The following is a 27,997-nucleotide window of genomic DNA, read 5'->3' on the forward strand; positions in this document are numbered from 1 at the left end:
TATAAAGGCTCGAACATCTGAAAATCCAGCCAACCAGTTAAGATTACAATAAAGGGATGCAGGCTGTTGGGACAGGGACCATAATGAGTGCATAACATATAGGCACCTCCACTGTAAAGACAGCTTTCCCTGTAAGGTTTCATGATCCAAACCTTCATGAACGCTAAATTAAAGAACACAGGTCTGTGCTGCAAGGTTTTTATTTCCATGTCATGTTTCTAGCAGGGGCTTTTTATAAGGTTATTCATTTGTTCATATTGTACAACAAGGGGTACATTTTTCTTTTTTTTTTTATAAGGATCTCCCAAAAGACATTTTTCTTTACAAATGTGTCTTCACATAGGTGTATTCAAACTAAATCCAAAACCCTACCGCCAATTACCACCCAACAATGGAAAGTGACTTTTTTTTTTTTTTTTTTTTTTTTTTTTAAAGGCTGCAAATTTGGGGGCATTTTGCTCATATTTGAAGCAAACTGGGGTTCAGATATCAACTATTTGTATGTAAAGGACACTGTCTCTCATTAAATAAGCAAACAAAAAACCCAGTGGTTATACGGATAAGCCACTACAGCCGGCCATGCACAGAAGGATTTGATTGGTTAGAGAGGTTGAGTCATTCCCCAATACGCTCACTTTGAGGTGGCCAATATCTGACTGATCCAATCATTTGACATACTGACAGACAAGAACTGTATCAATGGGCCAATGCCCAGTAGTCATTTTGACGATTTTCTGTCACAAATAGCCGGGCAGGCCAGTCTGAGGGCCCCATACTCGGGACTGAAGGAACAAACTGGGAATTCACAGGGTTGTTAGAATCCTCACTTGGGGGTTCATTTGGGAAATTATTTTCCACTGGAATGGACTACTCCAGCACAGAATATAAATGACTTGGTAAACCAGCACCCAAATAGAAGGGGTTTTCTTTAAACATAATACATTTAGATCTAAGTTCCACTATAAACCTTTTGCGATTTATCCATGTATTACTAGAAACACAGGTTTGACATTTACTTTGAAATTTATTTGGGCAATAAAGTCCAAAATAAAAAACAAAAACAAAAAACCACACCAGACAATGTACAAAGTTTTCCATATACAAAGTTGGCCTGATACTGTGCTATGACAAGATGGCAGTGTCCTTTGAGGGAGCACAGCTGTGCGATTGTGTTCAGTCTTATGACAAAATGACGATCTTGCAATAAAAAGGATTTCATGGTTGTGTAACATCTGTAAGATGGGAACGCTCGAGTGTTCTACAAGTAACGTTTGGTGCGTCACAAACCGAATGACCTGAATCTTCTAATGCAAAAACTTTTTTTGATGGTGTAAATGTTTACAAAAAAATATGTACACTGTACAAAATATATATATTTTACATATTTACAGGTTCATGCTCCCTCTGCTCAAGAACAGAGTCCTACAGGGATTTTTTTCCAGTTTTGCCATTTAGAGGAACAGCACAGATGTTTCCATTTTTGATTCACAAAAAGCTACAGTTTTTCAAGTCGTATTAAGTCTCTCATTATTCCATTTCTGAGAAGCGCGCAAACATTGCTTTCCTCACTGCATCCTTGTAGGAGTCTGATGTGTTTACTCCATATGAGCTGCCCTTGGCTCCTAGACCGGCCCCCCTCATTCTGACCTGAGCCTAGAAAATAAGGAGAACAGTGTTAAAACTCATCATACATTTCAGGAAGAGATTCTGTGATGACTGCAAACATTACAAGAGCTTCACAACCCTCCGCTTGGAGCACTTGGTAGCCATGCAGTGCAAACACCCCCCCCAAATGATAGACTGGCCAGCTTTGAATACACGTTACCTGAATAGGAGCTGTAATTCCCTGACTCTTTCGGCCCAGCCCTGAACCCTCCTTCCAACCCATGGCCTGCAGCATCTTATTTCCAATATTGCTATTATCGATACCATCTTTTGTGGGTTGCTCATAATTCCTGTACAAAAGGACAAAGGCAGTTTAAAATCTCTAGATGTCTAATTATTTTAAGGCATGTTACATTTTATCCTGCAACAACTTGAAATAAAATTAAAGAACATGCTTGAGCATTATGTAATAAAGCATTCTAGATGCACAACATATCAGGGCTTGCTACTGGAAAAGCATACTTACACCACAGTAGGGTCAAATCGCTTGCGTTTGGGTTCTGGTGGCTCTGGAATGCCATATTTTTCCCTCCTTTCTGCTGCACGGTCCCTGTATTTTGCCTGAAAGGAAACAAATACAAAAGCACATTAGAACCACACTGTTCACTGCATTTTCACCACATGACCTACTTCCATCATACTACTCTGTAAAGTCTCACCTCTCTTTCTTTTAATTCTAAAGCTTCAAGCTCTTGTTCAGACATCTTTGATCTCCTATAGACTTCCAGGTTTTGCTGTTGGGTAATAAGAATCATTACTTGCCACTATACTGACCACCATTCGGCATACTTAGCCACAGGCAACAATAGAAGGATAAAACAAAAGCCAGCAGCCTACCTTATGCAGGTCTGACAGTTGCTGATGTCTTGTCAGGGCATCCTTGTTTGGGAATTGTCTGCGGCATAACAGACATGCCAGCTTCTTCCAATCCAGCAACTTTTCCTCATCCACTGCCCCAAGTAGTCGCTCACTCTCCTCCTCATTGTCACTATCACCACTATAAGCAGCTACCAGTGCTTTCTGTAAGTCACAAAAGCCCATTACAACACTTAAAACTGCACAGAATAGTAAAATTCACTTATTTTTCAGGCAGTAGGATTCAGATTCCTGTACTTTTGGTTAAGCTCACAGGCTTTAAATCACATTATATACAGCAGACTAGTCTAAAATCAGATGCAATATGTAAAAAGTACTGTATTGTGTTTCAAAAGAATAGATTTCTCTGCTAAAATATGGATTGCTTTTGATCATAAAAGCAAGCAGCCCTGATCACATAAGCAAGAATCAGAAATCAAAAAGGGAAAACATGTTATCTACTCACATTTGGGGGCTTTTCTTCCTCCTCAGTGTTAACCATCATCATCATATCTGGCATAAACTGCCTCTCCAACAAAGCTCCCTGCTGAGAAGGAAAAAAGACAAATGGTATATGTAAAAAGGACAGGTTACTGTAAGAAATAATTCCAAATTCAATAAACTTCCATTATATAAATATAAATCTTGTGTTCTTTGAACTACGTCTTGGAATTAACACGGTTAAGGTGGCCATACACGTAGCGATTTTCGTGCGACCATTGGTCGCACAAAAGATCGTTCCCACCCTCCAGACGTTCAGGGCTGAATCATATGATATGGAGATAGAAATTCTATTGTTTCTACCTCCTTCTGACTATTCAGCCCTGAATGTAGAGATTTTTGCTTGGGCACCTGATCAAAATCTTTTAACCTGGCCGATACCCGCAGCCTTTTGCGACATCGGCCGTCTTGTCTAGCTGCCATATATGCACCAAATATAAATATATTTGCACAATAATATTGGTGTGTGTATGGCCAGCTTTACAGTAAGCAGGCAGGCTCCATTTTGTGGGCACTGTTAAGCTAAGCTTTTTATCACCCCAAAATCTTGGAGCATGTGCCAGAAAGGGAGACCTGATGGGCAAACCCATGCACTGGCTACACAATTATATGGTGAGGAGGGACGGGAAAAAGAGAGCTTAATGGAGATGCAGGGCAGACAATATATGATTGACAGCTGGGACTATTAAATGTGTGGTATGGGTGGGTGTGTGGGTTTGAAAGTTCCACAGCTTTATGTCTGGGTGACAGGTCCCCTTTAAATCATTCTATAACCCATAAATGTAATGATTAGGTATTTTAAACGTACCTTTTTCTCAAACAAAGCAAATCCAGCATCTGCTGCTGCGGACTCTTTTCTCTCTTCATCACGGGCACTGAGTGGCTGGAAGCTGTTCTTGAAATTTTCCTTCTGTTTGTTTAAACTTTTGGCCCATCGCTCCATATCCTTTGCAATCTGGGAATGTAGAATATGCGAGTGTAAAAATGTAAATACACGTATGGAACCTCTTATCTAGAATGCTTAGGACCTGGGGTTTTCCAACATAAGGGATTTTTCTGTAATTTGGATCAAGATTTACAACTGCAGCTGGCTGAGTGAAGTTAAACAGCAGCCCTATAGCCCCAATACCACCCAGCTAGGCTCCTCATTACGTTTTACCCATGACTTAAATAAATTCAAGTTTCCAAGATTAAATATCAGCAAAACGAGTACGAGCCACACAAGGTAATGCAACCACGCACTATGGCGAGAACATTAAAATAGGGAAACAAAGCTGCAACAGCACAAAATGTACCAGTACATCAATGCAAATATAAAAAGAAAACAAAGACCTTAAACATCAAGCAAAATGCAACAGACATTACAATGTGCAAAGGGTCATATTTGTACCTGTTGAGCGGTCTTGCTTTTTGGTTTTTCTTTTTTCTCTTTGCCCTCCTTAGACGAGCCTGCATTTGCACCATTGGGCTGAGCTCCACTTTGTCCTGCTCCATCAGCTGCTGGCAAGTAAGTCTGTTTTTCACCATCCCAATATAGGTACTGCTGAGTCAGAGAGTTGTAGTAATACTGGAAGAAAATGGAAATAAAAGGGAAGGTAAAAAACATGTAAGTCTCCAAGTAATAGATGTGTTTAACATTCAGACTATTGAGGGGTCTTGGAGCAATCTGTTTTACAACAGTCAGGATCACTATGGGTGCCACATGTTAGTGGAGAACTAAAGCCCAACTAAAAAAGTAGTTCTGTAGTGATATGCAGGCTGGCCCAACACCCGCGGGTTGGGCAGGTTCATGCAGACACCTACATAAGTTCCTTAGGTCGTGGGCGGGTCCGGCCCGAACTCTTCCTGCCCACGACTTAACTGTTCCCCACTTCCACCTATAGGAGCGGCTATTTACATACGCGCGCCTGCCTTGCCCTGCTCCCTTCAGGGACATCTGAGATGAGCAGGTCGGGGGCAGGTATATAAATAGCCACAGAGCAGCAGGCCAGGTTGAATTTGTTGACTGAAACATCACTAGTTTAGTACTAGCCCAAGGCAACCACAGCCCTTTAGCAGGAAAGATCTGTGCCCCCAGTAGCCCCCCCCCCACCCACCATCTTCTTTTCTGAAGATTCACTGCACATGCTCTGTGCTGCTGTCAGTTAGTTACTGAGCTTATATACAATATAAGGCTGATTAGTTATTAACACAGATGATTACTGTATGACAGCTCTGAAACCAGTGCTACTAGCATCAGACTTCTGAATCTTCAGCCCATTCGGATCAGCTTATATGACAATTTACTTTGTTTGATAATTTCTGATGACCTCTAAGCTTAGCTTCTCAGCAGCTGTTTAGAGTGTACTGAGCATGCGAGTGTCGTAGACACTGGAAGTGTCCAGTATGGTCACCCCCTATGATAATTTTAAAGCACTGGATTATTACTACTAGAGAGATACTGAACCAACCTAAAAGGTTCAACAAGTTCATTATTTAAAATATGGCACGTTTAGCCATATTCATTTTTAGGGTTTAGTTCTCCTTTAACCTTATCAGACTAGCTGCTTAGAATCAAAGATCAGGCCTATATCGAGAAAAATCAAGGCTACACAAGCTTAATTTTTTTTTAAAAGGGCAATCACATTGCAGAGGAAAAAGGTTACAGAGCAAAATGACAAAATTGCATACCTGAGAATTCGGGTCATAGTAAAGACCAGTTTGGGGATCATAGTAATATCCTGAGCTTTCGTCATATTGATATGTGGAAGTATCTGGAACAGCTGGGGTGAAATGACAGGGAAAGGATTATCTATAGAACATAATTACAATACAGATAAAATTTATTTGGTAAAAGCAGTGTAGTACTTACAGTATTTAACTCCAGGAATAACAGCATTAGGAGGGGCTGCTTCTTCTGTTGTGCTAGTAGTAGATGCTGGAGTCGTGTTGGCAGCTGTACTTGTACCAGATTGGGTCTGCGGTTGAAAAAATAAAGGCATATTTTAAGTTTGCAGAACAAACGTAGAAAGACAATCAAAGTAATATAGTAAGCTGAATACCGGAGAGCCGGGTTGCTGGTACATTTGAGGACTTTGACACACAACTGCACTTGTAGTTGCTGGCACTGGAGCAGAACCCTCTATATATATATATAAAAAAAAAAAAAAAAAAAAAAAAAAAAAAAAAAGAGTTAAATGTCAAATGACTGGATAATTGTTACAACTATGTAAAAGATAGGGTTAATACAACAGATCAAATATATTAGCATGTTATCCCAACAGATAGCCGTGTTGGATCCTTACCAGCTTGTGGTGCTGTGCTTTGCTCTGCTGCTCCAGTCTGTGCTTGGTAAAATGGTTGGTAATCTTGGGAGCACTGTCCATAATTAGCATAGCCCTCCTGTCCTGGCTGCAGGTAGGCATATTCCCCACCTTCCCCACTTTGCTGAGCCTGCTACGAAACAGAAGGAATGTACTGAATTGAAACCTACTGAATACATTTTATTCACTGAAACCACAGTGGCTGCTGAAATAAGATCACTGTAGTTTCTTCAGTTATTAGTAACAGTGATGTTATAAAGCTAGGTCAACTCATTTTCAGTTCCACCAACATAATGCATCCAGCTAATGAACTGTTACTTGCCTCCAGGCAGGGCAGAAACAAAGAGCACACTATAATGGCATCCAAGTAGTCCCTCAGACTGGCTGCATGGTAGGCACAAAAAACTGCTTGGATCCTGACTGCTGGCAACAAATGATTTTAAAGCTTAAGCTTGCCCAGCTAACCCCAATTTAATGCAAATTGCTGTCAATGACAGTATTAAGGGGAAAAAAAAAAAAAAAAAAAACAGACTAGACCTAGTTCAAGGCAATCTTATACCCAGGAGCTCCTCCAGGATCATGGGTGGATACGTATTAACCAGCATATCCTCTAGCAGTCATGTAACCAAAACTCATAATAAAAACCAATTCCTTAGCATGCAATGAATGTGCAGGTCTAAATGAGTAATATGTACTATAAATATTCACCTGAGTCGAAGACCACTGTGCAGCAGCAATAGCTGTGCTTGCCACAGAGAACGCACTGACTCTGTGCCCATCTGGCAACACAAGATCCCTGTTTTAATGAAGATTAGAGAACCAGTTAAAGAAAATCAGCAAATTTAGACATTCCATAAAAGCAGCAATTCCCAGTTCTCACCATGTAGAGGGAATATTACCGGATATACTACAGGCTTGTGGGCCACATTACATCAAAATTATATTAAACAAAAGTCTTAAAAAGGCCACAGGAAGACAGGGCTGCAAAAAAAAACAAAAAAAAAAAAACAGCGCATAGCGCTCCAGCTGTACAGTGCTGCTAAAGTACAGAAAAATACATTGGTTTCCAGGAGGAATTAAACAGAACTCCAACAAGGTCTTAAACTGCTTACCTGGTGGCATTACAACGATTATATTATGGAAGTATATAATCCTTTTCTCCTATTTGATTTTTCTCAAACATAATTGTAAAACTTTAGCCTGGAATAAAAGCGACCCCCTGGTTCGTGTTCTTTTTTTTTTTTAAGAACACAAAAAGGCATTCGTAATGAACTCCAAAACCTAGGTGCTCTCATAACCTCTTCAGAGAAAGGTGGATCTAGTCCATGCACTCATATTGTAGTCAAATAGTTATCTGAGGTTTGGGTCCATTTACTTATTTCAGGTTATACTATAGTCAAAAAATGCTCCAAACTTACTTTCTAGCGCTTTTTGCAAAATCCACACCTACAGTTTTCCCATCAATTTTGAGAGGTGGATGCAGGGTCTGCAGAATTTGTAGGAGTTGTGATGCCTCCTGATAAAACAATGGGGAAGATAAAAGCAAAACAAGTGTTAGGTTTGGCTAACCACACGACTTGTACATAAAAAGTGAGGAGGACACAACTTACCAGAGTAGAAGGAAGCTGCACAAATGCAAAGCCTCTGTTTTGCTGTGTTTGCTTGTCTTTGATAAGCCGGATGTTGCTGACCACAAGTGAGACATAGGGGGCAAGCGCAGACAAGATGGAATCCACTACAGTGTGGGGCCCAATATTCCGAAGGATTATGGCTGAGGATACATAGCCACCTAATAAGGTTACACCCAACTGTCTGTAAAAAGGTAATTTCCAAGGCAGTCCACAAACCCAACATTTAAAAAAAATGTACACACCAAGATTTTTTTCTTAAACTCTGCATTTACTAATACTAAACGAGAAAAAAACAAAAAACAAAAACACATACAAACTAAATGTAATAGCAAAAGTTGCCCTGATAAGATTGTCAGTCATTATCTGCAGACATGACCTTTGTCCATCAGAACATACTACAAACAAGCAGTCTACTCTAAAGCGGTCTACACTAAAATGCATTTGCTATCAATATGTCTAATCTATGGATTGTACTGACCCTCACTAAACCAAAACCTTAAAAATACTTACTGTCACTATAGTAATCAGTAGACTGAGGAGCATCAGATGATCCTGAAGGGGCTTCCAAATCAGATTCTGCAATTGAAAAAAAAACAAACTCAGTGAATGAACAAATGGAATTCACAAGCATGTCACCCAGTCCAGGGCAACAAATTAAGTCATCAGAAGGATTACAGAGGATAAAACAGATTTAATAAATTGCACATCAGTATGTACAGAAAAAATAAGCCCTTGACATTAACACTCACCAGCCTTGGCTGCCCCACAGCGGAAGCATTTAAGTCTTCGCCGAAAGTTGTACAGGCCACACTATAAAACCAGAGAGCTTTGCACTTAATAACCACTCAATTCCCAACATTTCCCCCACATATTATAATATGTCGCACGCATGTCATATGTTCCAAAGGAGAAGGTCAGAAAAATACACAATCCAATGCATCATTAGTCAACGGATTTTTATTTTCTAAAGCCAAGTCAATGTTTTCCAAAACCTTAAGTATTGCCAGTATCACCCATAGCCTTCAGGAGGTTGACAGGTGACCCTTTAGTTAGATGGCCAGCATTTTCCACCCACTTCCATAGCAATCTTCCTATATGCAAATGTAATATACAGCTAGGATCCTATGTGAAGTGTTTGGACATTTCTTGTTCCAGTTTATTGTATATTATGGATACTTATCAAGTGAGGCTATTCCTGCACTCAGTTATAGCTATGACACAGCAAAATCTCTGCTGACAGCAGTGCGCTATATTTCACAGGTATGACATTATTCTGGCAAACAGTGCATATGACAATTGATTTGTGGCAGAGCATTTTTTTTTTTTTTAAGGTACAGGGTTTGGTAAAATCATTTTTGCACTGTAACTGGTGGAAGTTTGACATAAGTGAATTAAAAGGGATATGCTACTTCTGAACAACACACAAATGCTTATTAAAAGTGCCTTTAAGTGGAAACTTTAAAGTAGAACATACCTTGTTACATAGCCAGTCCTCAAATTTGGGTCGGGGATTGCTGTAATGCATGGCAATAGTCTTTCCCTGGATTACAAGCTTTTTCTGCAAGAACATAAAAAAAGTACAATTAATGCCAACTTTCTGGAGTGAGAACATCAATCCCCAGGCATAGGGGAATGAGATCCCGTCATAATAATGGACAGCAATGTGGGGAAGGACCACCCACCGCCAGCTAATGATCTGCCTGACCAACCCCTCACAGAGGGGTGGTGCGAGGAACTGGATTCAGAGGGAGAGGTAGACAGAGGCGCGCAAAGAACTTCCATTGGCGGAAACAGAAAGAAGGGAGTGGGGAAAGTAGTCAAAAGGGTTGGGAGCTTTCCAGAAAAAGATAAACGGAAGGTTCAATAGTGCACGCAGCATTTCCAGGGTTTGAATTTGAATATATCTGTTTAGCAAGTTTATGCAAACACACATTTTAGGATGGACAGTTAACCCCCATATCATAACCATGTCTAGACCAAGGAGCACAGAATAATGATAATGCCACTGGTACAAGAAGGGCCATGATGGGAAGACTATGAAAATGAGTCATTTCAAGTGCACTTTAAGCCGCTAATCATAAAAACCATCAACCCAAAAAGCCCATAATTATAAGCCCTGTATACAATAGGGCAAATTAGGGAAATCATCATCAGGACTGATCCCATTTTTGCTAAAAGTTTTACTACAATTAATCCCAGGGCAGGCTATACCTTTAATCTCTCTTAGGGAAGGCTTAAGAGACCCATGATTATCAGGCTATTAAACGTTAAAAATATAAACCAGTAGAAAAAAAAAAAAATTGTACTGGCTAAGGTTAGGATCATCGCCTTCCAAATCATGTACTAATAAACTCTGCAAGGTGATGCAGACATTTCTAATGAGCAGGTGACATTTAAGTAAATTCCTACATACTGCATTAATGTCACTATCTTTAAAATATTTACTTAATAGTTATTATAGTTCTTCCTAGGCTGGGCCATACTGGAAAAAGATTTTTTAAAAAGTAACATCCTGGTCATTAAGTCATACACTAGCATCAGAAAACTATTCTACATGAGCATGGATTAACTGCCATTGTTCAATATTCCATACTACCTAGAATCTGCAATGTGCTGTAAAGCATTACCATGCAGGTAACATGAGTATGTCTCGCACATTCCACAAATTATTCTCATTTAATACTGTACACCAATGGGCTTTACATGTGTTTCGGGGTACATTTTTAAAAACATTTAACAAAAGGGGGGGGGCTAAGTCCTTTATGAAAATCTTCCCACTCCATTAAATCAATCCGCTGTCAGTGTGGAGTTATAATGAACATGTGTCTGCCAGATGTACTCAGCAGTACCCAGGGAGAGGGAGGGGACCGGACCTGTAGATGTCATTTAAGAACTGACACACCGGAGCTCTGTATACATTAAAGTTGAAATGTTATACTATGTATAACATGATGGAAAAGGGACATTAAAATTGAATAGTAATATATATATATGTATATATAAATATATACACACTAATACATTCATATATGAAGATGCATACATTTTATGTTGCACTTAGAGACAGTTTGAGGAGTTTATTGAATCAGAAAAAGTTCAAACAAACTTACAAGTATAGGCCAGTTGAAAAGGCAATTATGTTCTCATATAATTTTATCTGTAAGGGGTTTATCATTAAAGGGCTTTTGCCCCAAATGTAAAGTTTCATAATTACTGCAGCATGTGAAAATCAGTGTTTACCACTAGTCTTTACAGCGCAGTCTACATACAGACTATAGAACTTTAATGTACACAGAGCATGTATTACCTTTGTCAAGTTTCCCCTGAGCCTCTCTCCCTTTATCCCCTCCCCCCTGCTTTTCGATCTTAATTACAGACATATGTAAATGTGCCATTTCTCAGGAGTATTCTAGACTTGGCGAGTGAAGCAACCTGATTGGCTTCCATCCAGCGGGTAGCATCTTGCAAGTGATAAAACTCCACGAAGGCGAAACCGCGGCTTAAACCTAGAGACAGCATTCAGATATAGACGGGATACTAGTGTTAGTTAGTTCCTTTTACATAAAACACAGCTGCATCTCTCCAACTGACAAAGCCCATGGTTCTAGCAGTGCTTTATGGCATGGCTTCCATGGGTGTAGTCCTCCTACCTGTCTATACAGGGCTTGCCATAAAAACAAAAAAAGGAACCTCCAGGCAATTTATGCCCACGATCCTATAATTTTGTCACGTGTACAGTGCTTACCAAGAGGCTGCACCCCACATGTGTTACAGGTACTGAAGACTCCAAGTCCATCAGTTGTATTCAGGAAGGAGTGGTAAAACCACCCGTGCAACAGTAAAAGCCTACAGTTCTACTTACCAAAGTCTTCATTTAACAATATGCTACACATAAAACAAAATCACAAAATTTCAAACTAAGAGGTTCCTTAGCCATAAAAGGTTGATAAAAGCCTGATTTTGAATGTGGGATGAGCAGGGGCCTTATCACCAAAGGGGAGAGCAGTGTAAAAGTAGTGGATTTCAGAAAGAGCAACAGTCCAAAGCCTCACGCCAGATAGAACCTCACCTGTCTTTCTCTTCATCAGCCGCACATCAGCAGGCTGCGGTCCTTCAAAAGACTCCACTAGTTCACGAATCTAAAATGCACAAAATCATTAAGTGGGGAAACAATGCCTGTTTGAACATGCTTTAAATTGTTATGTTCCCCCTACTACACACTTCACCAAAAGGCTTATAAGCTTTGAATTCTTTCTAGCTTTCCAATCTGAAGTGTAAATTTGTTAGACTGCTAGGTAAAGCTACATGTACTGCTTTTCTATGTGGGTCCTCTTCAGTTTTTTTTTTTTCAGTCACTGACAAGCTCTTTACATGTAACGGTGGCCTAGACAAATATGCAATGTTTGTAAGCTGCAATATATTAAAATGACAAGTAAAGCCAACCTACTCCATTCTGCAGACCAATCATAAGCCTCACTTTAGCTAAATGTTTTGAAAGAACTATAGTGGGAAAAACTGCATGCATAACTCACGTCGTTCTCATTAATATTAATGGGGAGGCCCCTTAGCATGATCGTCTTGCTCTCTTTTTCATCCATGTAATAGTCCTGCCGGTAGTCATGGTCCATATAGTCACCATCTGAATGATAACCATCTTCTGAACGATCACTGTTCCTCCTCTCTCTGTCACGCATTCTATCACGCTAAAACAGTTACAAAAACGAGAGACATCAGAAATAAAACATCACAGAGTTATAGAATCTGAATGAAACACAGGACTACCTACACAACCTACTGTGTAATTAAAATGAGGCAACTTGTGTTTTGAATAAAGTAAACTAGTATTATATACTATTCCAAGTACTCATGTCACATAGTGACATTAATGTAACACTGCTGTACTAAAAAAAAAAAAAAAAAAATCTACAATCATGCTACTTGTTACCAAAATCAGTATAAAAGCTAAACATGGGGGAGTACTTTATTAACATCGAAGACAAACATGACAGGTGATGTTGCTCATAGCAACCAATCAGCATTTACATTTTAATGGTCACCTAAAACAATAGCAAAGATCTGATTCATTGCTATGGGTAACATCATCATTGATGGATGTCTCCAGTGTTAATAAATGCACCCCATGGTATATTCTTTGATAAGCCCTAAGGCATTTCTCAGCTAACAAAACAGACCTTACAATAATTAGCCATAAAAGAATGGGATTTGCTTTTATAAGCTACAATCAATTTTGTTTATCTGCAATGATTTTAATATGGGCTCAGTGTAAACTTGACATGTTTAATAATTTTAAAATCCTCATAGAGCGTACTCACCTCGGGACTGTCATAATCTCTGTAGTCATCGTAGCGTTCGCTGCTGCGTTCATCTCTGTATCTTTTGTATTCAGAATCTCTGCGACGGCTCCTAGTGTCTCTATCATCGCGATCATCTCGATCAAATGCTGAACCATATCTTCCACTCCGCTCACTGCGACTCACACTGTAAAATTTGATTTTAATAATGCTCATCATCTAAAGACAGTTTAACGGAAAAAGCACTGCATAAATTATGTTGCTATACAAGATATAAATAAAATTTCAAGTCTTACCGTTTATCTGATCCCATGGCTCACACTTTTAGATCAGCAAGCGGTGGCTGTGATAAAGTCTGTATCGGGGGGAGGGACAGAAACACATTGATGTCAGCAGTGGAATAGTTTATCGTAATCAGTAAAAGGCAAGGCGGAGTGTATACTTGTACACCATTCACCAGGCGTTTCAGCAGTTACAGACTTTTAAAGAGAACTTTTTTATAAAATGTACCTCCTAATAAATGCCAAAGGATCTTTTCAAATTTACATGTACAAAATAAGGTTTACAAATGCAAATACCTTAAACTCTCTTGTTCTTCAGTTTGCTTAACAATTACAGTTATAAAGGGAATAGTAGCCATACACAGGCCCTTAGTTTGTGTGGAAGCACACTGGCTTACCAATCAGATGGCAGGACTTAAAGGCACCTATCATGCAAAAATGGTTTCCCCCCCATTAGAGGTGTTCACAAAGCTTCCTGTTCAGCAAGATTCCACTTCCTTTCTCTGGATGATAGAGCACTAAACATTGCTGCAGTCGCTATATCCCCCAACCCTTTAGCGCACGTTAAAAAAAAAAAAATTGCTGGGTCTACACAAAACTAACCTTGAGCTTAAATCCTGCTCCCTAACAAGACTGGAATTAAGGGACATGTACTACAAAATTAATAAATCTATACTTACAGACATGGGCTTTAAATTGCAAAATATTACATAAAAGGAAGCTAATTTCCATGGATTCTGGCTCTATGAAGCTTCCACGTGACCAACTCAATATGTCCCCTTCTGTCCCTATCTTAGTACTGTAACACAAGCATGCCAATGTGTATCTACTCAAATATATATTTTATTTATAGATGAAGTTTTAACAAATAATTAAAACAAACATGCAGTCAAATGAAGTCACAAGTATGGACTAATGGTCCCTAATTTTTAGACACCCATACAAAGTTCCTTGCCTCTCAGAATAAAAACTTTGGTCCAATTTGTCACAACATGATACATGTCACTAACCAATACAAGTAGTGCAGGCAGCTCTCAAAGGGGTTATCAGAGTAATCAACAAGTTAAGGAGACCATACATGTTAAGGATTCATTTGCTTGGCGAGATTGATCTTCCTTCTGATTTGTCTACCTAACAATGACCATCAGAGCATAGATGGACCCCCCTTATATCCGTCGGGGGTCCATACACAGCAGATAAGCTGCTGAATCTGCCCATTTTGGCCACCTATACACTATAGTCACTGCCCACTTTGTAATAAAAAACCCTTTGGGTTTGGCCATCACAAAGATATGTCACGTTAAACAGCTGTCAATGACAAATGGTAGGACAAAATTTTTTTTAGTGAATCACTGAGGCGATAGAGTGCGAGCAATGGTACGATTCCAGACATTTTGCAGCATTTAAAAAGCAAATATTTTCAGCATTAGCTCTAACAACAAAATGACAAACCTGTCAAAACTGTAGCGACTGCATTATCCTGGCCCTAGTACAAGCCCAAATGAGCAGCAGAAGACTATGGTTACAATGGCTGTGAGTCTAAACAGGTTTCTTTGCACAAGAATAGTCCTGGGGATTCTCATCAAACAAGCTGCAAAGAGGGCGGTGATACACAAAACAACCCACAAGCAGATCTTATAATGTATGGCCAGCTTAAGCCCTGCATTCCTGTTTATCGCTCAAGCGCATTAGTTTGTTATGAATCCTATTACAGCCATGGTTTTCTGACTCTCTGGTACAACCCCTTCATTGAATATGAGCAGCTTCCAACTTTACTTATACCAGTCATAGGAATACATTGCTACATAAAGTCTTCACTATCCCAAATAATCTCTTGGATCCCCCAAATGGATTTTCCTAACCTAGTTATATGAACTCTTTTGTGATAATTACTTTTAAGATCTAATCACTGGAAAGTGCCAATGTTAATCAACCCCAGCTATTGCAATCACTTTATGAGACCTAAGGGCTGGGACACATGGGGAGATTAGTCGCCCGCGACAAGGGAGATTTGTTGTGTCGTGACTAATCTCCCCAGCTAGAATGTAAATGGCTGCGATTTGCCAAAGCTGCCTTAAGAGGAAACTTTGTCAAATCGCGGTACCACGTATGCCATCCCACCGGCGATTTACATTCTAGCTGGTGCAATGACATTGCTGGGAGATAAGTCGCCAGCGACAAGGGAGAATTGTCACGGCGCGACTAATCTCCCCTTGTGTCACAGCCCTAAAAACCACTGAAAGATCGTTTGTTTCTCCCACTGACGTTCAGGGCTGAATCGTCCGATATAGGAGGTAGAAACAATAGGAATTCTACCTCCATCTGCCGATTCAGCCCTTAAAGGAACAGTAACACCAAAAAATGAAAGTGTATAAAAGTAACTAAAATATAATGTGCTGCTGCCCTGCACTGGTAAAAGTTGTGTGTTTACTTCAGAAAGTCTACTATAATTTATATAAATAAGCTGCTATGTAGCCATGGAGGCAGCCATTCAAAGGAGAAAAGGCACAGGCACATAGCAGATAACAGATAAAACACTTGTATTCTACAGAACTTATCTGTTATCTGCTATGTAACCTGTGCCTTTTCTCCTTTTTTCCAGCTTGAATGGCTGCCCCCGTGGCTACACAGCAGCTTATTATATAAATTATAGTAGTGTTACTGTAGCAAACACACCAGTTTTGCCAGTGCAGGGCAACAGTGCATTATATTTTTATTACTTTAAAGCTTTCATTTTTTAGTGTTACTGTTCCTTTAACGTAGATTTTGCTTGAGCGCCTTCAACGACTCCCGATCAAAATCTTTTAACCAGCCTGATCAACGAGACAACAGATATCCGCAGCCTTTGCGATACCGGTCGTCTCGTTGATCCGCCATACACGCACCAAATATCGTACGAAACCCCACTGGTGCGTGCATGGCCTGCTTAAACCACTCTGCTTCTTTAATTTCCTCAGCAGCTGTGTGTGCAGTAAAGTAAAACACTGGCTTTTTTTCTACTAAATTCAGATTAACTCAATGTACGTGCACCAGAACAGGTAGAATATGTAGAAAGATGATGATGGCTCTGTGGTGCTCCTACAGTAGTATCCAGGGCTTGCGCAGTTTTCAGCAAACAGGAGCACCTTCCAGAGGAAAATAGATTATGAAGACTGGGGGTGCCTAACATTTTGGTACCCCTCAAATGATAACACATACTTTGGGGTATTTAATCAAATTAAATGAAAGGTGAATTCACTGGGGGTTGCCAATGATAGGCAGTCCACTAGCCCATGGAATTCTAGAGCAGTGCTGCCATCTTAGCCTAAGTTTCGAGGCAACTCTCACTAGACTAAAGGCAACCTACGGGTGGGCAATATATATTATATATATTTATAGCGGTGCTTATGGGCACAGTCAGTTCGGGGACTGCATCATCGAGCCGATGCAGTCCCCGATCCGACTAAATTTTTTAACCTGCCTGATCGATATCTGGCCAATTTCAGGCCAGATATCGGTTGGGCATACCCCTCGTTGCTGCCCCTACACGGGCCGGTAAGCAGCCGAATCAGTCTAAGGGATCAATATTGGCAGCTACAATCGGTCCGTGTATGGCCACCTTAAAACTTGTTATACACTGCCAGATGCGCTGCGAGGTTGACAAAAGGAGTGGATCTGGGCCAAATCAGGCTGATCATACAGAGGGGCCTACAGGTTAAGCACCATGTCAACATACCAATGTGACCTTTGTTGGACAAGAAAACCAAGCCTGATCAATTGGTTTCTTCCCCATCTTCAATCAGATATCACTCAGGCCAGCCCGTTGCTGGGCCGCATACACAGGCAATATGTCGCTGTCTTAGACTGGAAGGACAAAGTTGGCAGCCTTTATTGGCCCATGTATGGCCAGCTTTAGACATATGCATACTCAGTATAGGAAAATGTTCAGAATGCAGTATACTCTGGCGTGCAAGTCTACCTAAGGGTTGTATGAGCAATACCATAACATGGTGGCATAGCCCTGGTTTAGAAAATGACACTCAATTCCCCAAGGGGTGCCTATTATGTTGGTGAATTCAGCAGCCAGCAATTCCTCCCTATAACAGATACACCCCCCCCCCCAGACCTTCTCCCTCCGTCTCACCTTATCTGGCAGTCAGGCTGGATATAGAGGGCTAGTAAGGAGAGCAAGTAGGTATTCTCTCACTAGAATTGCCCACAGGCAGCAGCTCCAGGAGGGCGGCCAGCCCCATTGCTAAGGATACCGCACGCCATTCCACATAAGCCAGTGCTGCCCAAACCTGTATATATCCTCAGCCACACAATGTGAAACAGCTCTTGCCTGAACTCCATAGGATAGCCAGTGAAGCAGCTCCATAAAGCCAACACTATGTTTATACACACACACAAAGTGCTACGACCACCAATCTCACCCATAAAGGCATACAACCTGCGGCAAATAAACATAGCGTCCAACGTGAACGGAAAAGCGCATTAAGGCACGTACCACCGGGCTGTACTCCAGCAACACCTCCTCTCCGTAGCTCTGTCTTCACGAAATGGCGGCGGATCCACCCGTCTCCTACCCACAATGCACCACACAAACCAGCAGCCTGGAATCTTCCACAGTAGCACGCATGCGCCCTGATATTCGCGGCCACGCCTCTTTCTATCGGCCAATGGGACTTAAAGGGGAAGAGGCGACGGAGAGGCGGTCAAATAAATCGCTAGCGAAAAGCGTAAATACTATTGAGAAGAGGGCGGAAGTGGGTCTGAATAGCAGCCTGGCATCAAGAGCTTACTTAGCACTCCCCGCTATTTCCCAGAGATTCGCGCGTACGTGTCCCTTAGGCTCAGTTTCTAACAGGGAGGGTCTTATTCCCGCAGGAATTCTCACTGCGGTTAGCAGGCTTCTAGCCCAATCACAAATAATAGGCATCGATTCGCTCACAACAGCGTCCCCTTCCACTGCAGATGGCGTACTCAGTTACAGCAGCCGGCTCCTCCTTTGCAGGATTTTCGCCAGAGATTTGGTCGTTTTGGCCAATTTTGACCTTATTTCCGGACAACCTAGCTTGCTAGCGCAGGGGTCCCCAACCACATATTCAGATACAAAAAGTGTCGGAGAGGGTCTGTTTTACAGTTATGCAACCAAAACTTGCCTCCAAGCCAGTAGTAATTATAAAAAAAACAAAAAAACAAAACTTGCTTTGAGGCCAGTGGGAGCAGCATCCAACTGGTTGGGGATCACTGCCCCAGAGGAGTGAAGGTGATCAGTTTTGACAGGATTTCCATCAGTCAGCTGCAGCTTCTCTTCCTGCTGCTTTGGAATGTTGGCCCAAACGAACAAGTGGAAAGTGGCTATATATGTGTATGGCCCCTTAGTGGGCCTATGCATTACACTCCTTAGTATCCAACAATCAGCCTGCAAGCTGGATCACACACATTCGGATGCACCTTTTATTACATAAAGTTAACTGAATAAAAAACATTTTTTTTATTTAACTGCTCCTTACAGTAAATGCTTGTATTCCCAGAAATCTGCAAAGGAGTTGTGCATTGTACCTGCCCAGGGTAGCACTGACCATACCTAGAGGCAGGGAAGTAGATTGTGGCAATGCACTTTGCAGAATTGCTGCTGTAAGATGCCATAGACAGTCACTGTTTATTGGGAGGGGGGGGGGGGCTGTTGAGGCATTTTAAGTTATTTATTGTTAAACAACAAGGAGACCTAAAATCGCTACAGGGGGCACAGCCTAGTGCTCCTAAAGGACCACATCATGAGGAACTTTATGCTAGTGTCAGTCTGCAGCTGAATTCAGGACACAAACAGCAAAAAATACAACTCTGTTGAGCCAAGGTTTTAGGCACCCCCCAAATATACTAGTTGCTTTCCCCCTACCAAAACCCAGTATTTAAAAAAAAAAAAAAAACAAAAAAAAACCACATGGGTCTTTGGTACTTTATGTTAAGCCCAGCGCCACCATTTTTCCAGCCTCCCTGGTCTCTCTTGGGTGACCACATACCCAGTACAGAATATTTCCTCATATGTGCATTAGCCCTCCTAGAATCCATGCAGGGGGTTCAAAGGTTGGAAAAAGATGGCAGCATGGCGCTTCGCCATGGGTCAATGCGACGCTAACAGTTGAGGTGGACCCCCCCAGCGATTTTGGTTCCTCTTTCTCCTTGAAGTCTTGGTGCTAGAATAAAATGGCCCTCAGATAACTGTGGAACCAGCAGGGTTTCAAGGTAATGGTTCACCTCTGACCTCATCAACCCACTTGTATGTGCCCACAATGATGATTCTGCAACTCCCAGTAAAACAAATGAATTTACACCAGCTGACACTATGGCTACAAGCTGAATGCAAAATTGGCCTTAATGGCTAAGATTAGTCTGCTGAACTGTGGTGTATTCTCCAAAAAATGTAAACAAAATCTAATCAATTCAAGGAACGAGCAATAATGTAGAAACAAGATACAGATATGGTGTATTCCAGTAATGTGGAACACCCCCATGCCTTAATACCGACAAGATAAAAAAAAGGTGTTTTTTCCCCATTTTTCAATTATATTGAATTTAAACCAAATACAAGATTGTTTTTGCAGAAATACAAAGCATATTAGCCAACAATGAAGACACTATAAGAAAAGGGACAGATATATTTGAAGGGTTTCTGGACAACAAATCCCCTACCTTTATATTCCCCTATCAACTTAACTATTGATTTAAAAACAATATATATATGTATATCTATAGCCCCATATCCTCCTATCATTATTTGTCAGAATGGTTTTTGGCTCGCCAAGCCAATGACATACGGATTCTATTTGTTGGACAACGAGGATATCACCGTCCCAACCATTTGTTAACCATCACAGGCTTTATGATCACCTCCAAAATACAATACAGATTAATATTTACATTTTTTATTAAAAAAAATAGCAGCAGAAAAAAAGCCATTACAGATAAACACAAAGGAAAATGGAGGTGGGCTGTGGGAACAGGCAGGGTCTTCATTCCAGCTCCTTGTACCGTGCCAAGATGAGCTTCCTCATGTTTTCTCTGTAGGACTCCCCTGTTGGCACCACCTTGGCGCTGGATTTATCACTCTTGTGATGCAGGTCTGCAGAAACTTCACTATGAAAGAGCAAGAGGGAAGAAAGAAGACTAAAGGGAGTGTCTGAAAATGGATTCCCTTTGACTTATCTTCTTAGCTGGTCTGAGTCAAAATTAAATAAAAAAAAAACCAAAAAAAAACAAGACCAAATAAATTGCTTTAGAACACAAATGCCTATATCATACTAAAAGTTACATTTATGCTGAATATTGAGTAGCCTCAAGAGGAAGCTGAAGTAAATCAGATGTTATTTCGGGTCAGACTTTTAGGACTGATTTATACTGGTCATACACCTAAAGATATTGTCAAACAATCAGATCAGCAGATTTAGCCCAGATGATGAGGCGCCAAATTGGGCTGATCTGATCACTGGACAGCAGGATCATATGACGGGCCTACAATAACCTGCTGGGTGACAGCCACATCAACACACCTATGTGGCCCTTAATTCATAAACCTGTCCGATAGCTATATGGCTTTTTGGACACATATAGGGACACAATAGACTATTGTGCCTAGAGGAAACAAATCAAAGCAACTTTACCCAGGATGAAGGATTTTTGGTACTGTGGCAGGGCAGCCTAGAACTGTACAACAGTATGTAGTTTTAATGTAGAACTAAACTCCCCAAGGTACAAAACCCCCCACAGTACTCACAGAAAGATCTTTTCTCCATATGCTAGGCACAGACGCTCTATGGTAAAATCCCTCCAGCCAGGAAAACTGACACTAAATAGTTAAAAGTGCATTGCACCTGTAGCTGTGCCTGCTGCCTCCAAACTTCCATCTCATTGAAAATAAAAGGTCTTAGCCAACCCATTAGGTGAAATTATATTTAGTATGAACTCTAACATGTGAGAAATGTGCAAATGTTGCAAAAATTAGAATTTGTTATACGCTTCATATTTAGAAACATATCTGTGCCCTCCATCAGGCGAGGCCTGAAATTTAAAAGAGGCTCTGACATTTCAAGTACACAAAGACCCAAGTATAAAGCAACTGTCTATAACAGCCCCTCTGAAATTTGTCAAGTTTCTAGATTGCTAGTTCAGGCCCAGTGTTGCACTGGAGCACATAGGGCCCACCAGTCAGAACCCTAAAATGTTTTCTTCTTGCCGAGAAAAAAAAACAGTATTTCCATGTCTGAAATATCATTGTTGAAATCTAGCTGCATAAAAGTAGGCACTCTTCAGAACCATTTCCCCAATAAGTGCCAGTTCACTGAGGTTTATTAGAAAGTAAGTATACCAATGTGAACTATTTTGAGTGCCCAACACAATGGGCTAAAGAGTTTGGAAGGCTTTTAAAACAAGCATTTTCTCTTTTTGATGAAAATCAGTTTATCAGAACTTTAAAGATAAAGCTATTAAATGTTCTTAGAATAATGAAGGCCTCCTTGCAGCTCTGGTGGACACTAGGCATCAAATTATTTTCCCATAGAATGAGAATGATACCCTCTCTTATGTAGCAGTTCCTTTTTTTAAGGAATTCAGTTACCAGAGTGGCATTATTCTTAGTTAATTAGGTTGCATTTAGAAGACTGAAAGAGACCACAGATATTATTCCCTGAATAAGATACTTACCTACTTAATGGATGCTGTCATACCACGTTGCAGAATTTTATTAGAGAAATCTATGAAGAATGAGCATAATTATTTAATATTTATTATAAGGGGTGCTATTATTAAAATTACTTTGTACTATGTGCTTAAGTATCCCTTTTTAAAATGAATTGTTCTAAAATATATCATGTTAAACATTATTTTTAAAATATCAAGGGATAACTTCCAACTACCTTCCCATGCAGTTGTATTGCTGTTATAATGGGCTGCTGCTGCTGGGACTGCACTGAATTTAGTATAGCCATGCCTACTTTTAGTGGCCTGCCTGAAAATTTACTTTACAGCTCAGCCCTGACCTGTAAATGGATTTCTGAAAGATGGGTACAGTAAGCATGGCACTTGTCTAAAAAAAAAAAAAAAGCTACAGCACTGAAAACAGTACTTTTAGCTAGGCAGCCAGTTAAGAGTTAAATTATGTAAACATTGAATTACCTGCTGGAGTATTTTTGTCTCTTTTTTTCAGGAGGGCTTTCATTAAGTTTGTGATGACCACTCTTATCCTGTTAAAAAAAAAAAACAAAAAAAATTAACTATATATCAAGTTTTGCTCATTAGTCTGCCATTGAGTAGAATATGGTAGATACATTCTATGGGAACACAAAATTCTTGTGTTTTTCTATTTTCTTGTTGTAAGATCTAGGTTTTCATAAAACATAAAAGGAATGATTCATTTTGAATATCAGGTAAGATGCATGCAAGACTCTACCTGCTGGGAGGAAGAGGAATGACATGGCTGGGCATAGGTGCAGTGACAGATGTGTGCATGTGAGGGGATATGCACAAAACAAAACCAAAAGCATGCTGGAGGCCAGAGGTGCACTAGCACATGAATATGTCAGTGCCATTACTATCTGGCCTGTACATTTTCTTCCCTAGATGTTCCTATAGCCTATTATTTTAGCATACAACTTTTGATGCCAAATACGAGGTTAGGTAACATGAAGAGACACTGCACCTGCCGGCTGCCCTCCTCCTCTCTTTCCAGTTCCTCCAACTCTTTTTTTGCCTGCTGCAATCTCCTCTGTATGGAATGATTTTCCTGTCAATAATATCAACATTCAGCCTGGAGCCACCAAACAAGTACCCTATATCCATATCCAAACGCTCAAAGTACTCATCTCTAAAATTCTTGCTAAAAATGTTACAATTTCGAGGCAACTTTTGGGAAAATCTTTCAAAGAATTTATTTTTCTCTAACCTCAGACAAATTGATCTTTCATAGTAATATGTTTACTTTTTATTTTTTGAATTAAAGGCAAGCCTACATATATTTGAATCAGTATGTTTTGAATGATACCACATTAATAAGACCTTGCTTAGTTTATGACATTCATACACACCTCTCTCTCCTTCTGCTGAAGGTATGCCAATTCCTTCTCAGACTGTCTGATCTTCTGGTGAATCGCCAGATTTTGCTGAAAATTAAATGTTCAATCAGGTCATTATCTACAAGTATCTACACAGTGATAAATAGATTGTTATAGCCCACTGGGTAAAAGGTGGACATACCTAGACGACATATAACAAAAAGTCTGAACTGTAACTGCCTACACAAAGCCAGCAGCAGTAATATGATAAAGGCAGTGAATGGACTGTGCAGTTACCTTATGGAGGTCTGATAGCTGCTGGTGCTTAATTAGGGCCTCCTTGTTGGGGAATTGCCTGCGGCAGAGTAAGCACGCAATTTTTGTCCAGTCTGTAAGCTTCTCTTGTACACTGTTAATTGAGGTGCTGGGGGGAGCTGATGAGGGCTTAGATTGGGACACTGGCGCTGGTGGAGGTGGCTGGGTAGGTGGCTGGGGTGGTGTCTTTTTTCGTAACAGAGGTAACTGTTCATCATCTTCCTCCTCACTGTCACCACCGTATTCACCAATTAGCCCAATCAGAGGGTTTACTTTTGGCTTTAAAAGAGAGGGAAGAAACATGAGAAAATGGATCATTTGAAAAACAAGGAACAGCCATAAGGCTAGGTAGGCAAGAGACACAAACATAAAAAAGGATCTAATTACCAAGATAAGGGAATTGGTAAGACCATGGGCTTAGCAACACAAGTTCGTCTTTAAAGTACATACTGCATTTACTTCATTTACCTCAGAAGCAGGAGGTTCCTTCTTTGCTATAGAGGGAGGTAGCGGCTTCTTAAAAGGCTCGTCAACTCGGGGTTTGTCCTAAAAATTCAGAGAAAATATTGTTTATACAATCAATGCCCACCAAAAAGAGTAAAGATTTTATGTTATGAAAATGTTTGGCCATTTATCCAACCACTCATAGGCTGAGAACCAAGGGGAAAAAGTACTAGACTAAAGTAGTAAAGATAAAGCACAGCAAACAAAATAATCAACATCAGACAAGACATTTATTAAAATAAAACACTTAAAACAGTTATAACAAAGCAGTTTATACTTGGTCATGCATTTGTAATGAGCCCCTTACCTCTTCTTCTCTGAAGCCTCTCCGAGTTCGGGGAACACTTTCCTTTTCTTCACTACCTGATCTCCAAGAATACTCATCCCTTTTACGCTGCAGTAAAAGAAGGAAAACAATAAAGATGTATAAATTACATAAAGTAGTAGTACACCAGAAATACAGTAACATCTTTCTTTCAGTTGCTTTTAATTTTTAACCGTTTTCCTAATATTACATTTTTTTTTTAAATTGTTTTTATTGGAGTTTTATTTAGAACAGAAAGGAAAGAGAGAAATAAAGAAAGAGAAGAAGGAAAAGAAAGAAAGAAAGAAAAGATAGAACAACATATCATATTGTATATTGAAGTTAGTCTGGATAGTAACATCTTTGTATAGAAGGTCAGTACAGGCGTTCAATTCTTATACATTGCTTCATTATAGAAATGACATGCCCTTGCATAGATAAATGTATAGACAACTGTATATTGATACTGGCAGGTATTTGTACTAATAAACTATTTCCCAACTTATGGTGTGTACTGTTGTTTGCCGGGGGTGGGAAGGCCTAATATTGAAATTTTATTTTCTCCACCTCGTGTCTTCTTAAATCAGCTCTGAAGGGGCCATGGTCTCTGTGAGCTGTTCTAATTTGATAGATTACTTATTTTATTTTGTCTTCCTAAAGAACATAATCCCTGAGTTTTATTACAGTCAGCGATTATAATTGTTGTTACAATAGTTGCTAACTTTTGACATTCCATACATCTGCTAAATGTATCATTTAAAGTTGCACATTTTAACAGTTCAGTCTCTTCACCTGGATTACTGAGCTGCTCAAACACCATAGACAGGAACTTTCAAAATTAAACTTTAGTCTTAGAAAAACAGTAAGCAAAAAATAAATAAAAAAGCAATAGTTTTTTCAGTTATTTAGCTTTTTGCTCAGCAGCTCCTAAGACCCTAGCAACTAGATAGTGGTTTGAGAGAGACAGAATAGGAAGTAATATAAAGTAACAACAATAATTACACTGTAGCCTCAAAAAGCAACTGTTTTGGCTGTTAGGATGAGTGACCCCCATCTGAAGGCTGAATAGAGGTAGAAAAGGAAGGCAAATAACTTAGTTGTATATAACTTAAGTTAACTAACAAAGTGACAACCTTACCCTTTGCGGGGATGGGCTGCGGTATCTACCATGTGCTCGTCTCTGTTCTCTGGTCTCAGATGTCTCTCTCTGTCCCTCCTCCCTGCGAGGAGTTTCACCTTCTGCCTTTGGATTCACTCTCTGTAAAGCGAGCAATGGGGAACGTTACTTTGAAAAGTTTTTAAAATTATATGGAAATATAGAGTTTATTGCCAATATAAGTGATTTTATATTTAGTGTATATCGGACACTTTTTCTTGCACCTGACTTTGGAAAATAAACCTAACAGCTATAAATTTTTGCACTCCTTGTGTCTCTCTCTGTTAAAGCAGCATGTACCAGAATAACAGCACTCTTACTCTCTCTGAGTCCATCATTGGAACTATGCTGATGAGAAAATCTATATTGTATTGAGGACTTGTCTTCAGTCCTGAAAACTGTACAAAGAGCAACATACAACAGTATTTAACATCATTGACCAGTTTTTTTTTTAAACTACTTGTGATCCCCATTTTTTGGTTCAGTGTTTTTCTCTCAAAATACTTCTGGTGCAGAAAAAAATAATTAGCAAATCCTCAAAGACTCCTACCAATGTGTAGGCACAAGGAATGTAACCAGCAAAAGCAACCAAAACTGGATATGCATGAATTTACAACCCTTACCAAACAAGTCTTTCTTTTCCCAAGTTAGACAAACAATCAGACAATAACTGGGGAGTAAATCATATGTTGGCTCAGTACACAGGCCAACAAGCTGCCTACTAGGTAAAAAGGGCCAAAGCTGGTAGACAATATTAGTCTGTGTACGGCCCGATTTGGTGGTGTGACTAAACACAGGTTATCACTTATTACACCAGCTGTCTTAGTCTTCATAGGAACACATCTAAAAAGCTCAATAATGATGAAAACAGCAGCACACCGGTTGATTTGAAAAAATGTGAAACTTTACTCAAGTGCCAAAGGAACTTGTACTTATTTGCCCAGGCAGTGGGTACAGCGTGTACCTGGGGCTACAAGAAGCTATTTTCACTGTGTAAGCACATGTTAACTGATTCTACAATCTAAAAAGCTGATACTGTTTGGTCACTGCAGTGGGCGGGAAAATCGGTTACTGTACATATGAACTGTGACAATGTTGGAAAACAAACTCACCGGTGATGTGGGGTCATAATATGTATTTGTCAATGGGTCGATGTAGAGGCCTGATTCTGCATCATATATATAGCTAGGCCCATCACTATCAGCTAGAAAACAGGGATTAAACAGACTTCAAATTTCATGACTAACTTTGTTTTGTAATTACAAAGTCTATCAAACATTTAACAGTTACCCCTATTAGACTGTTAGGTTACAGATATACTTGTATATGAAAACACTTGGTGTCATTTATTATATCCTGGCGTGAAAGAGTGCTCCCCAAGGTAGGCTGTCTTAGGGCACCCCCCTCCTTCTCCATAGCTTGAATGTCCAAATGATGGGCAAGGTATGGGGTGGGGTTACATGCATTCCTTTGCTCTCAGACTGAGTGCTGCCCAATGTAGGCATTGCTGGAAAGGAAAGTGCAGTCTTGCAGCAATACAGGATAGACGCAGTGTGCCAAAAAGGCTTTTTTTTCAACTTTGCACACTTTGTAAATTACACCTGCTGACTGTTGCCAGTCACCCTACAATGAGTGCTAGAATATCTAAGGCACCCAATAAGCATTCACAATTAATCTTACCCTAATTGACCTTCTGGCTGGGTTCCAGCAAATTCTAGTACTACAAATAAGTGTTTCCCCTTAAAGGGGACATATAGGATAAATGGGAAAAACCCTAATTTTGTAGGCCATTATGAATAATATACGGTGCTGGTTTCCCTTTAAGCTTAAAATTATCTGTAAAAATGGCCCCTTTGTTGGAGCTCCCTATAGATCCTTTCTCTTCTCTGACCAAATTTGAAATGAAGAGTGGGCGTGTCCTAACGGTCCCTGCGAGAAGCACAGGAGGGGGAGAGCCAATCACAGCCCTGCAGTCACACAAGCACAGACAGGCTTCAGTTCCCTATCAGGGGTTCCTATCCTACAGTGCAGTGTACGGAGGGCCGCCGGCTCCCCAGCTCATCCAGAGAATTCAGCCAGCAGGAAGTGGGACAGATGGGCGGGGCTAGTGGTGTTTTGGTGGAATTTCTCAATAAATCAGCCT

General features: G+C 40.2%; 2 protein-coding genes across 13 annotated transcripts in view; both read right to left on the reverse strand.

The window, feature by feature from the left end:
* Positions 1 to 1,004: 1,004 nt before the first annotated feature.
* Positions 1,005 to 18,169, reverse strand: rbm5 (RNA binding motif protein 5). Of its 7 annotated transcripts, none has more exons than XM_012964795.3 (24): positions 18,034 to 18,169; positions 13,563 to 13,621; positions 13,288 to 13,453; positions 12,487 to 12,657; positions 12,024 to 12,093; positions 11,387 to 11,460; positions 9,429 to 9,512; positions 8,704 to 8,764; positions 8,465 to 8,530; positions 7,934 to 8,094; positions 7,742 to 7,839; positions 7,032 to 7,119; positions 6,306 to 6,453; positions 6,063 to 6,142; positions 5,873 to 5,978; positions 5,692 to 5,783; positions 4,412 to 4,588; positions 3,830 to 3,976; positions 2,987 to 3,064; positions 2,503 to 2,685; positions 2,325 to 2,399; positions 2,132 to 2,226; positions 1,826 to 1,955; positions 1,005 to 1,653 (listed from the first exon to the last, which is right to left on the reverse strand). In XM_012964795.3, exons 2-24 carry the CDS (start codon positions 13,577 to 13,579, stop codon positions 1,528 to 1,530), a joined length of 2,493 nt encoding a protein of 830 aa, XP_012820249.1. In that variant the 5' UTR covers positions 13,580 to 13,621; positions 18,034 to 18,169; the 3' UTR covers positions 1,005 to 1,527.
* A 2,270-nt stretch (positions 18,170 to 20,439) lies between these two features.
* LOC100498473 (RNA-binding protein 6-like) overlaps positions 20,440 to 27,997 on the reverse strand; it is a 30,278-nt gene continuing 22,720 nt past the window's right edge. For 2 of the 6 annotated variants that reach the window (XM_002935637.5, XM_018093670.2), the window contains exons 14-22: positions 26,967 to 27,058; positions 25,837 to 25,956; positions 24,702 to 24,788; positions 24,359 to 24,436; positions 23,873 to 24,169; positions 23,609 to 23,683; positions 23,224 to 23,307; positions 22,701 to 22,768; positions 20,440 to 20,666 (exon numbers count right to left, since the gene is read on the reverse strand). In XM_002935637.5, coding sequence (XP_002935683.3) covers positions 20,543 to 20,666; positions 22,701 to 22,768; positions 23,224 to 23,307; positions 23,609 to 23,683; positions 23,873 to 24,169; positions 24,359 to 24,436; positions 24,702 to 24,788; positions 25,837 to 25,956; positions 26,967 to 27,058 — 1,025 coding nt within the window. In that variant the 3' untranslated portion in view covers positions 20,440 to 20,542. The other 4 variants (XM_004915563.4, XM_004915564.4, XM_004915565.4 and 1 more) reach the window with 4 other exon arrangements.

Source organism: Xenopus tropicalis, chromosome 4, assembly GCF_000004195.4.
Source record: "Xenopus tropicalis strain Nigerian chromosome 4, UCB_Xtro_10.0, whole genome shotgun sequence".
Classification (NCBI taxonomy): Eukaryota; Metazoa; Chordata; class Amphibia; order Anura; family Pipidae; genus Xenopus; species Xenopus tropicalis.

Coding starts and splice junctions, on each gene's coding strand:
- rbm5 (XM_012964790.3), bottom strand. Junction 9,513..11,386: donor GCTGGATGGAAGCCAATCAG/GTTGCTTCACTC, acceptor ATGTTCTTGCAG/AAAAAGCTTGTAATCCAGGG. Junction 6,457..7,031: donor CACAGTGGTCTTCGACTCAG/GTGAATATTTAT, acceptor TCTGTTTCGTAG/CAGGCTCAGCAAAGTGGGGA.